Below are 12938 nucleotides of genomic sequence, written 5' to 3'. Positions count from 1 at the left end.
CTTGATATTTCACTCTGCAGGGTAGCACCTATTATAAAACAATACAAGAACTAAGTAAAATCAAAAGCCAAATGTTGGGGATCTGATGTATGAACAGATTATATAAACCAGTTATCACCTGTTCTAGTTGCTTACACTAATATTTTAAATTTCAAAGTGACATAGGAATTTTTTTTTAATCCAGCACATCCAACACATACTTAAATATCTAGATATATAAAAATTCACCAGATTTTACTCAAGCCTTTGAACATGTTACTTAGAAACATTTGGACCCAATTATTCAAAGATCATTGACTAGCCCATAATGCAGTTTGTCAGTCTGCTATACAGATCAACCACATAACACCAGTCAGAGGATTCTACTCTTACTCCCACAGAAGCAGCAATAAAATCAGAAAGCAATACTACTTTCCAGTAATTTGATAATCGAGGTAATAGTATTGGGATAAAATGAAGAGAATTTGTTTCAGCTTCTTCAATAAGCCTATTCCTCATTTTTAGATAATGAGGATAAAGGTATCACAAACCAAATATGGGAAACTGCTTTTCTTTATTGAGGGCTTAGGAAGAAAATTAACTTTGGTCACATATTACCATAAAAAAAAAAAATCCAGTTTTACATATTCCTAAACAGGACCAAATAATCAGAGAAATAATTTCTTCTGTAAAAATTGGCCAAATTTATCAAAAATCTAACATACAATGTAATTCAAATTATATAAAGACTGCTTGGGATCATAGCATTCCAAAATGTATGATAGTTGCAACTCCATCTTAACCAGTGTGAAAGTATTTGCTCTCATGTTGCTTTGGTCCAAGAGAGTAGAGCTGAATCAGGAAGAGTAAACTAAGTACCTAATCTTTTGCAAACAATTTAGACTGTTATTGGCAGCAGAAATATCCATGATGAATAGTTCTACTATAACAAAGTATGATAACTGAACATTTTTCATGAACACATTACAGTATCAGATAAACTTCTTATAAGAGAAAAATATGAAGGAACAAAAAAGATGAAACAGCTACCACAAAAGTGTCTCCCCCGTAACTATCTGAAGGGGTAAAAAGGTGAGATTAGAGGTTTGATGATGCTAATATGAAAAGAAATTGAGTATTGTATTTATTTCTTATTTTATACAACTCTTACTCTTTACAAAAATGGTTAATAGTCATGCCCATAAAAGTGTAATCCATGGCATTTGAAAGCAAACACTCTTTGTAATTATTTAAAAGGGCCTTTTTAAAAATTATAATACAAAGGTCTGTGCTCTATAAGCAGTCCTCCACTGTGCATTATAACAATAAGGCTTACTTTTAATACAAAGACTAAGTGTTTGGGAGTTATGAACCACTGGATTTAACAAACATCATTTTATAGTTGCTTTTTGCATCTTTTTTGTTTTTGGGATCCTCCACTTCATCAGGGTGCTCAGTAGCTTGGAGTTCTTCAGCAGATTCTTCTTTCTCTGACTCTGAATCACTTTCAGAGTCATCTGGACTTTCAGGATCAGGTGAATCATCATCATCATCATCATCTCCAGCCACATCACCTTCTCCATCATGATCTTCTACCTATAAACATCAACCAAAAGGCTCTTCTTAAATACGATTACCCAGGACAAAAAACTGGGAAAGACCCTAATTTTTGTCACAGTCTTAAAACAGCTCACTCCCTAGCCATTAAAATCAAGTTTTAAGACTGCTATTATGATCAAGAGCTGCCAAGCGAAGACCTGAGGACTCCAGCATTGTCATGTTTTACATATTAGGACTTAACTAGGATTTTGTTCTAAGAAACAGCTTTGAACGGAGGGCCTGAGTGGCTCAGTCAGTTAAACGTCCAACTATTGATTTTGGCTCAGGTCATCATCTCAGAGTCGGGAGATCAAACCCCGCATTGGGCTCTCCATTGGGCACGGAACCTGCTTGGGCAAGGATTCCTGCTCTCAAAAAAAAAAAAAAAAAAAAAGAGAAAAAAAGAAACAGCTCTGAAGACCACTCACCTGCTCCCCTCCCTCTAGTTTGAAAGCTACTATATCTTCCTGAAACAATATACATTTTTTGAAGTAAATAAGGCAAGTTAACCACTGACTCATGGAAATGTGGAAAAGTTATCAATGTTTTATGTATGATATTACTTTGGAGTAGTTAACCAGTAGTTAAATTATGAATAAGGATCATGGAAAATAGAGAAAGAGGGGCACATGGGTGGCTCAGTTGGTTAAGTGTCCAACTTTGACTCCGGTCATGATCTCACGGCTTGTGGGTTTAAGCCCTGCGTTGGGCTCTGTGCTGAAAGCTCAGAGCCTGGAGCCTGCTTCATATTCTGTATCTCCCTCTGTCTCTGCCCCTCCCTTGCTTACACTGTGTGTCTCTCTCTCAAAAATGAATAAACACTGAAAAGAAAGAAAAAAAAAAAAAAAAAAAAAAAAGAGAGAAAGAATCTCCTAAACTAGTATTTACAGGAAATACTTCCCCTAACCTGCATGTTGTTCATGCTTATTAAAGATATGCCCTGATGTATCTAAGTAGAATTTACAGTAAGCTTCTATCAGAAAACATCTGTAAAACTCACAAAAGTATCTCTTCCCATTATCTACAAAGACCTGTTTGGGCATACAGAAAATTAAGTAACTGTATAAAGAAAGCTTTCTACATAGGATTCTTTTTTTTTTTTTCCAAAAAATTTTTTACACTTATTTATTTTCGAGAGACAGAGAGAGACAGAGCGTGAGCAGGGGAGGGGCAAAGAGAGAGGGAGACACAGAATTAGAGGCAGGCTCCAGGCTCCGAGCAGTCAGCACAGAGCCTGACGCGGGGCTCGAACCCACGAACTGTGAGATCATGACCTGAGCTGAACTCGGACACTCAACCGACTGAGCCACCCAGGCACCCCTCTACATAGGATTTTTTTTTTTTTTAATTTATTTTTCAACGTTTTTTATTTATTTTTGGGACAGAGAGAGACAGAGCATGAACGGGGGAGGGGCAGAGAGAGAGAGGGGGACACAGAATCGGAAACAGGCTCCAGGCTCCAAGCCATCAGCCCAGAGCCCGACGCGGGGCTCGAACTCACGGACCGCGAGATCGTGACCTGGCTGAAGTCGGACGCTTAGCCGACTGCGCCACCCAGGCGCCCCTACATAGGATTTTTAATTGCTAGAGTAACCTAACAGATATAAAGATATCAATTTAGAAATTATCTTCCCATTTAAAGAAAATGTTAATTACTACCTCACTGAAGCCAAGTCCACAATGTCGTCGATATCTTCCTGATAATTTACTGTCCATACTTTGCTGATATTGAGACTCCAGTTCTTCATTAATTTTCTTGTCTTCTTCCCCTGCATGTCCAGTGTACTTTGGTTATGTTTCAGTCAAATTAATAAAAACATTTGATTACACAAAAAACCCATATTACAGATGCTATTATATTCAGGGCTGATTTCTCTGTGACTAATTTTATAATGAATTTTGTGGATAGGTTTCTCTATACCATATGTAGTTACCTAACAGGCATAAAATAATTGAAAGATGTATTTATGATTACTTCTTTAGTAAACAACCCTCTAAACTACAAGTGTTTATAAAAGATGAAGAACTTATATTTTTTTATGTGAGAACTTAAACCCAGACCCACAGTCTCAAACTGAAGTTCAGATACTGTAAATACTAATTACTAACAACTCTGGGCCTTAGATGTTTTATAGTTTATTTATAGTCTAATAAATAACCGTTCTCTTGAAAGTTAAGAGTTTTCTCCCACATTCAAAAAACCACCAACAAACAAAAGCTTCTGTCTTTGAACAGAAACAATGAAAAGGCAGGCAACTCTATTCAGAGAATGGATAAGTAAAATGACACTGTAATGGCTCTACTTTCTTACATATCAGTTTACTGAAGCAACATAAACTCCTTTAAAATTCTGTTGTTATTACATACCATTTGATGCATTATTTTTATATATACTGTGGCTTATGTAAATTATGAAGCAGTATACTAAACTATGAACTTACTACTCAAGAACTAGAGCATTACTAATGCCATCAAAGCTTTGTGAGTACGCCATTTTAATTTGTAAATGAGAAATTTCACTTTAATCATAAATGGTAGTGTCTGCATTATTTTTATTCATAAATTCTACAGTTTTAAAGAATAAATGCAGCAGTTAAATACTCCATTCTGCCAAGCTCAGGGATTCTTTTTGCCTTTTCTACCAATGCAAATCAATTTAAAATAATTGTTTAACATTAGAAAAATGAAACACCTATTAATTTTCAAAAATGTGCTACATATTCTAGGTCAGTATAAGGTGAATTTAAATAATTTAACTAGAAGATTTGTTAAATATGATCCAGATCATTATGCCCTGTTATTAATAATTCCCAAGATTAGGGTCAATTTTAAGTAGGAGAAAATTTCATTTGATAGCAGCCTGAATTCAAATCCAAACTCTTCATTTTCGGCTTTTACTTGAAAGGTTTTTTATCTAAAATTAAAAGTTAATTTCTTCAGGCTTTGCAACAAGTTTATATTCTTTAAGGATTTCAAAATAAAACTTAGTAAATAAGTTCAAAACCAGTTTAATATACCAACTAGAACACCATACGTTAAATAATTTATAAAATAAAATACATAAATTCAATACATACCGTAATTGGCATTATGAGTCACAAAACCTCACTATAATTAAAATGTTATAAATCAGTAAAAATGAAGACAGAAAAAAGTTTCTTAGTTAGAATATCATTGATATATACTCTCAAATATTTAAAAACTAAAGTATATGCTAATTGTTACATGATATACACGTTTACATATACATTTCCAATTCTAATATTTTAACCACGAATACAATTATACAAGTCAGAATATCCTGAAATACATACAAATATTTCATATTCCAAATCTAGCATTACCTCTTAAATTATATTTTACTTTCTTACCTGTTCGGAAGTGAGATGTTGATTTGTGATCGCCTATAACAAGACGTCCAGTATGTTCTTTCTGTAAGAAAGTAGAAAATATACTAGAATTTGAGACCACTAATTTAAAATAATTAATGAGTGTCTACTATGTGCCCAACACTGTTCCAGGCTTCTGGGATACAGCAAAGAAAAAGAACCAAATTGAGATCCATAGCTTTATAGAACTTACATTCTAGCAAAGGTAGAGATAAGGAAGGGAAATGAAATCAATAAGCAAATATATAGTACGTTAGAAGCTTGTGTCATTAAAACAAATACACAGAGCAGAGAAAGGAAGTAGAGAGTATGTTGAGATCATGCTGGAATTTCAAATAGGATAGAAAACTAAAAAATTGAGTCGATATAAACATTTTCTTTCCTAAAAGGCCAATTAATGGGTTGCTTTAACTCTCCCACCTCCTCTTTCTGATCCTCAGGCACATCTCATAGGGAGAAAACAAATGAAATTATTTAGCTAGATAAAAATGAAGTAACTGACAGACTTATAATAAACAAAAAGTATACAAAATAAAAATAATCACTATATCACAATCAAATATCCAGCTATTATTTGACTACAATAAATACCCTAACTTAAACTGTCAAAAAGAACAGAATTTAAAATAATCTAATTCTATAAAACATAAAAATAAATCCTGATTCAACATTACTAATTATCAGGCTACATAATTACTCTCAATTACCAGTTACAACCCACTCTTTATAGTTCATATAGATCAATGACTCAATATACTGCTTCTTTAGATTGCAGAAGACACCCCATTAACAAGATTTGAAAATATATAATGCATCAAGTTATTTGAGGATGAGGACAGCAGTGCACTGGTCTATTTATACTTTCAGTTGGTTCTCCCTCTGACCAGTAAAATACTCATGGTAGCTGGCTAGGCTTAGGAATATAAATATACTCGGTGGCCACAAAACAGAATAAATCTAAACAGTCTATATAAAAGATCAAAGCTACAATCTTGCCCTTTCTAGGAAGAATTTAACATATGCTAAAGAAATGAATTACTAGTAGCCAAATTTCTTCTTCTTAATTGTTTGATTTGTTCTCCCCCCCCACCCCAATTTTAATGAGATATATTTGACTACTGGTAGCTAAATTTCATACACTTTATGTTAGGGGATTCTTCCTAAATACTTGAAGAGTTTTCATTCTACTAGGTTGAGTATGCCCCCTAAATTATTACTTTACATACTCTTAGCAAATATTTTATTTGTGTGAATCAAGAGTAACTTCACACTACTTTCTAGGATAAATTACAGATTAAAAAAATTTTTTAATGTTTATTTTTGAGGAGGGAGCATACATGTGAGTGGGGGAGGGGCACAGAGAGGCAGACAGCATCTAAAGAAGGTTCTGCACCATCAGCACAGAGCCCAGTGTGGAGTTTGAGCTCATGAACCGTGAGATCACGACCTAAGCCAAAATCAAGAGTTGGATGCTTTACCAACTGAGCCACCCAGGCAGCCCAATAAATTACAAAATTGTTGGGAAATCTGAATTAATGAGATATTATACAAATGAATCCTTATTTAGGTCTTACTGTGTTGCATGATGTCTCCCTACCCTGAACCCCATTGTTCTAGTCTGGCTAACTCCTCTTCGTTTTACCAATTCTATTTCTGGAATGCTTTCTTGTACCATTGAGGCAGTTGGCTACCCTTGTCTGCTGATTCACAGCACTATGTGCATAGTTCTTTCACAGCAATTATAATTCTACATTATCTGGTTTCCTCTACATGAAGGCTCCAAACACGTGTTAATGATCTATGTGATCCAAGACCTAGTATACAGTACCTGGCACAGAGTAGACAGCCAATAATTGTTGGTTAACGAGTAAGATAAAAATGTGTGTCCACACACAGACCTGTAGACAAAGGTCCACAGCAGTACCATTCATAAGAGCCAAAGAGTGGAAAACCCCAAGCGTCCATCAACAATGAGGGGATTAAAAAAAATTGTTGGTAAAATATATGAATGAATCCCTGTATGAATAAAGACAAAGCGCAGAATGTAGTTTTGACAAACTTAACTGACTGAGCCACCCAGGCGCCCTGTTGACGAGCTTAAAAGAGAAAAGTTTTCTTATTTTATCCACATTTGGTTTACACAAAGATTTTTGGGACAATGTTAGGAAAATAAATTTACTTGCTTATACAAAATAAATACCTAGAGATACCTGTATTTGCATGTAAAAATTATTGCTAGGAACAAGAGGGTATTTTCTCCACTAATGTTTTCCTGGCACCCATGGCTTGTATTTCCTACTGTGATAATGAAACTGAAAGGGATTTCAAAATATACTGAAAATTCTAAAAATTAAGTTTTGGGGGCACCTGGTGGTTCACTCAGTTGCGCGTCTTGACTCTTGATTTCAGTTCAGGTCATGATCTTAGTTCATGAGATCGAGCTCCACATCAGGCTCCACATCAGGTTCTGAGCTGACAATGCAGAGTCTGTTTGGGATCCTCTCTCTCCTCTCTACTCCTCCCCTGCTTGCACTCTCTCTCTCTCAAAATAAATGAATAAACATTAATAAAAATTTTTTTAAAAATTAAATTTTTGATAAAAGCTTGGTTACTACGTCTACTACAAGGCTGGCAAGAGCTATAAAATATGAAAGGACTACCATTTGGTCTCCCCAGAAATACCTTCTATTAAATCATTAGGCTAACAGATAACCAATCATAAACTTTGTTCCACTGCAATCTCCTCAAACCAAAGTTTTTCTCTGTTCAATCTCTAAGCCTTACTGCCCCGTGGCACTGAGAATCCTATAAGTGGTTCAGAAATAGTATACATTTTAAGTGCTTGGTTAGGTCAGCTGTGTTTCCCAAAGCCAAAAGTAATAATGCAGACCAAGAAAATGAGATCCAAATATATTGTCTGGGTCACTCAGCAGACAAAATAAGGGCATTACTTTCACAGAAAAGACTTTAAAAAATACACACTGTTTGATGCTTACCTTTCCTGCGCCCATAAGTCTCAAGAACTTTTGTTTTCTTTCCTCATTACCTAAGTCTGCTGCTTCCCAATTGCTAGATCCAAGCTGCAAAAGAAATTTGCCAATTAATTTTTTTGCACAATAAATACTTAAATATTTAAAGTCTACCCATAACTCCCAATGAGTTTTTTTCCCCCCCTCCCTGTCATTTTTAACTATAAACAGGGCTCACTGTTTTTGTTTAGGAAGTTAAGCACATACATCATATTCAAACTTAAATATACTCCTTTTCTGTTACCTCAAGGCAGAATCCGTTAGTTCTTTTGCAGCCAGAGCTCTGAATTCTCAGAAGTCTGCATTTATCAGAATCACCTGGAGGGTTGTATTAAAACCCAAACTACTACGCTATAACCCAGGAATTTCAGATCTAGTAAGTGTGGGGTGGGGCTCAAGGATTTCATTTCTAACAAATTCCTAAGTGAAGATGATGCTGTTGATGTTGACATGGGAACCACACTGTGAGACCTACTACCTTAAAGCCTTGCAGGGCCCTAGAGTACCCAGGATTTTTAACCCAGAGGCTGCCACAGTTGTTAGTTGGGCTTTAGTGATATTCTAAGAACAGTGTAACATCAGAATCTAATGGACCCAATTTTAGGTTTTCAATTTCTATTTTGTGCAGTTCTAGTTATCTGTGAGGATTGATATGTTAAGACTTACCAATTCTTTCCTTAAAGGTCTTCTGAAGAACAGAAAACTTATTTTAAAAAACAGTAAAACTCATTCTACCCTATAATTATCAAATGGTCAGTTGAGCCCTTTTACAAATCTAAGAATTACGGAATCCTAGTGATCATATTTTTCCCTACATTTTGAAACAAAGGTAGGAAATATTTCATTATGATTCATTAGTTATTGCCAACTATGCTAAAAATGACTAAAATAAGAAAATAGAAAAATGGTAGAAGAGTTTTCTCATGTTGTCCAAAGTACTGCATCATCTTTCAAGATATCACTCCTCTGTTGCGTGCTTCTAGCTGTCATGGACAGAGTTGAGAGTCCAAAATTTTTCACTTCTACTCCTAATGGCAACTGGGTAAAAAGTGAAAACTGCTGTCATTTCACAATTATTAGATGAATAAAATGAATGCAAAATGGTAGGTAGTGTACCCTAAACTAACAATGGCAAAATTAACTGTATATGTAAAACTCTTAGACTATGAATTTTTGGATGGTGAAGCACTAGATGACTTTTCTCCAACCCAGGAATCAACAAGAGACAAAGGAAAAAAAGGAAAGAAAGAAAAAAAGACAAAAAAATATGGCACTCTTATCTAAAGAGTCATTCAGCAGGGAGGACTTCATCTTTGCAATACTGTGCAATAAGAGCCTGAACTATCCTGTTTTTCTAAAAATATGTATGCCTGTTTCATCTCTTATGGTATTTATAACCAAAATTTACTTGATAGCATTTGAAACTGGACAGTGCTGAAGGCAGATATGTATACAAAGGTGACTGGAAGAAATGTGGAAATGAAAACATTCATTGGATTCAACTTTGTAATTGAGTTTATAATCTAAAAATGAAAATGTTTAAAAATATGGAGCAAAGATGACAACCCCCGTTTTCAACACAAAATCATGAGCACAAAGGTTTAAATTCTTCAAGTATTGTATTTTGATGATGCAAATGCTAGAACTGCAAACAATAATAAAACTAAAATCTATTAGAAATTTAAAATCTGAAATTGTATGTTCCAGTTTTACACACAACTGACAAGCAGTTAGCTGTATTCAGAGGCTGCTAATCATTTTGGGTAAATATGTCACGAAAATCAGGAAACTGTGTAACAGAAATTTGGGTTTGCTATGTTTACATTCATATTAAAATTTTCAATAAAATTGTTTTTTGCTGTCTTTATTCTTCTGGGAATTATCTGTAGCAGATTTACAGAATATAAAAGAAATGATGGTGACCATTTCTCTGAGGATATGAGAGTTAAAGTATTTGTACAACAATGGACACTCACTGATGGTCCTTTAAATTCCTGTTGGTTGGGAGCTTATATGCTTTCATGATTTTGGCTACCTAACTTGCAGAGCTCTACTTTCCATCTGACAACTCATATCTTTTTATAAGCCAGTTAGTTCTTAACTATTTCTGGCTGAACATAGTTAAGAAATAAAAGGCAAAGTACTAGTGAAGCTTAAGTTCTGATTCTCACTACATCACTTGCTCTCTGTGAGCCTGGACCTGGCATTTAATTTCTTAGTTTTCATTCCTTATCTACATTAAGAAACTTCTTTAAAAGACTATCTTAATAACAAAACCCAAGAACTGCATAGTGTTTTACAACTTACAAACGACTGTTCACTTCCATTCTCTCAAGAATCCATTTAATAAATAAGAACACTGAGGCAAAGGGACTTAAAAACTTAAGTTGCTTACTCTGATCCTCTTGCCTTAAGTTTTTTGCTCTTTCCACATCATATTGTACATGATCAAATGGGACAGAATACGTGGAAGTACTTTATGAACTACAGTTATAACACCAAGTACCTTGCCCAAATGCTGCATTCTCAAAAGCTCATGGGTGCCTGATAGATTCTTAGAGGGTCTCCATGAGTTACCACAATTAACTTCCCCTCTCCTCCTACTTCCTACATAGCTTTCATTTCTTCAAACCAATGAGACCATTTTTAAATTCTTTACCCTTAAAACCTTTTACTATAGAATTACAGTCAATTTACCTCCTCCTGAATACATATGCTAGTAACTCTTAGAATTTACTTCTAACACTGTCAGCATTTTCCTAGAGCTGGATTCCATGTTTAATACCTACTTTTAATATCTCTCAAAATGTGTTACCCCCATTTAATATGTGAGGTGAGTAGGCAAAAAAAAAAAAAACTTTATCTTTTACATGCAATGGATGCTCATTAGAAATTGATGACCAACTACAACTTTAATTATAATTGATTTTCTACAATTTAGGTATGTATTTCAAAAGTATATTTTTAAAATTCTGTATACAGCATTTAAAATATTTTTAAAAGAAGTACTTAAAGATAACTCCCAATTACCAGTAAAATACTCACCTGAAAGAAACTGACTTAAAAAAAAAATCACTATCAAAAGACAAGTTACTCTATTGTACTTTAACATAAAATTAGCAACATAATCATTTTTAGAGTCTGTTAAAGTTGCAGGGCCTAATCCTGAATTGCAACTATAACCATCTCCTTCAACTGACAATGCTTATAAAATTGGAAAAGATCTTAAAGGTCATCTAGTTTAAACTGATCCCATCAGACAGAAGCTGTTAGTTAATTACTTAATCCCTTTAACTTTGTTAAATTACCTAACATCAAGAGTTTTCTGTTAAGCTAAAAGATTGTTTGTTTCTGAGTCTAGCAAAACAGGTGCCACAGTTAAATACCACGAGGAAAACACTGTAATAGCTTTTAAAATGGCACCCAGGTTACTCAAATGCCTTTAGACAAATGCCTGACAAGTACTGGATTGCCATATTAACAAGATCTAAAGCCAGAAGCAGGTAAGAACATGGCACATGAAAAAAATCTCTCATTATGTAATTATTCACCCCCAAATCTTTACTGATTACTAATCTTTCTGCAGAGCTAAATTTAATTTAAGGACCTTGGTATTCTAGTCTTAACACCAACCACCACCCATCCAAAGTGGGGTGGGTCTTAACATCGTCTCATTTGCTACAACTTATATACAACAGTAGTCTTTAATGAGCTTTTTAATGGTTCACCAAGGAAGGTATTATGAAAGGCACTTAACTGCACTATAGAAATAAAGAACTCTACATGTTCAGAAATTAATAGTGCTTTAAACAATAACTGAAAGAAAACTAGATGTCGTCCTTTTATCATCCTTAAAAATGGCATTTCGATGCCCCCCGCGCCCCAAAATTTCTCAATCAACGTTCCCAAGGCGTTTATTCATTGTATGAAGGACCTAGTTTTCCGTTTACTGCAGTCTCCATGACACTGCGCTAAGAGCCAGGACAAATATACAAAAAGACTTAGGGACAAGCACCGTCCTTCATTTTTGAATTCCCAACATCTGGCATAGCAGTAAATATTTAATGGATTACTTTAAGGAATGGTTTGCTATTTAAGCTGACAAGCTTTGGGTTGGGGGGTGGGGGAGAAAGGTGGCTGAAATCAAAATGGGCTTCTAGGTCTTAACATCTTAGACCTCGCCACCATGCGTCAGTACGAAATTACTCCCCTGGTACAATATTCGGTTCAATACTGTTTTCCGTTTACTCTTTATAGTACATTGCAAAAGTAATAACGGCCGGAAAATCTGTCCAAACGTGCACCACATCTTGACATTGTCACAGGAGTATTTTAAACCTCAAACAGGGAGGATTCTGCCATCCCTATCCTAACTAGAAAGGCCCGACAAAGAAGCTTCATCAGCCCCAAATAGCTACTCGACCCTCTTTGGACTTCCTTTCTCGAACCCCCTTCCTACGCAGGTCTCTGGCTCTTAGGGTGTAGACCTCTTAAACCTTCCGACACTCAATTAAGGAAGGGAGACATTTCCCAGTCATTCTTCTGGTTCCTCCCCCTCGGCCCTCCCCCCTCGGGCCACCTCAGACGCTTCCTCTTGCTTAATCCACCCTTCCCGGCCTACCCCAGCCTTTAGTAGGCCTCAACCCTCATCCACTCCGCCATTGTTATTTACATCGTCGTCTGGGGAGGCTGAACGCTTCACCCCGTGCGGATGGGACTCCCTGGCAGCACTCATCGTTGCGGAGACCCCGACGGGCAACGCCGAACCCACTCGCCGTTCTCTTCAGCCCCAGCACCAGCAGCCCGCAACCTGCCACGGGCCCAAGCAGCGCCACTCCAGAACGCAGAGCCCCTCCAGGCCTTCTCCGCCACAGTCGTCACCGCCGCGGCTACTCGCCACTACGGAGCACTCTGGCAGTTGTAGTTTTCCGGCTCAATCCAT

General features: G+C 35.9%; 1 protein-coding gene across 1 annotated transcript; it reads right to left on the bottom strand.

Annotated features, from left to right (window-relative positions):
* Positions 1-534: 534 nt before the first annotated feature.
* Positions 535-12875, bottom strand: C10H11orf58 (chromosome 10 C11orf58 homolog). The gene is made up of 5 exons (XM_058688365.1): positions 12669-12875; positions 7964-8047; positions 4950-5010; positions 3238-3347; positions 535-1575 (listed from the first exon to the last, which is right to left on the bottom strand). The coding sequence occupies exons 1-5, from the start codon at positions 12729-12731 to the stop codon at positions 1345-1347; spliced, it is 549 nt and encodes a 182-aa protein (XP_058544348.1). The 5' UTR covers positions 12732-12875; the 3' UTR covers positions 535-1344.
* Between the last annotated feature and the right edge of the window lie 63 nt (positions 12876-12938).

This window comes from Neofelis nebulosa, chromosome 10 (assembly GCF_028018385.1).
Source record: "Neofelis nebulosa isolate mNeoNeb1 chromosome 10, mNeoNeb1.pri, whole genome shotgun sequence".
Lineage (NCBI taxonomy): Eukaryota > Metazoa > Chordata > Mammalia > Carnivora > Felidae > Neofelis > Neofelis nebulosa.
The sequence above is the reverse complement of the archived record's forward strand: the minus strand, read 5'-3'. Positions and strand labels throughout refer to the sequence as shown.

Coding starts and splice junctions, on each gene's coding strand:
- C10H11orf58 (XM_058688365.1), bottom strand. CDS start 12,731: ATGAGTGCTGCCAGGGAGTCCCATCCGCACGGGGTGAAGCGTTCAGCC. Junction 8,048..12,668: donor CAGCCTCCCCAGACGACGAT/GTAAATAACAAT, acceptor TTTCTTTTGCAG/CTTGGATCTAGCAATTGGGA. Junction 3,348..4,949: donor AACATCTCACTTCCGAACAG/GTAAGAAAGTAA, acceptor CTGGACATGCAG/GGGAAGAAGACAAGAAAATT.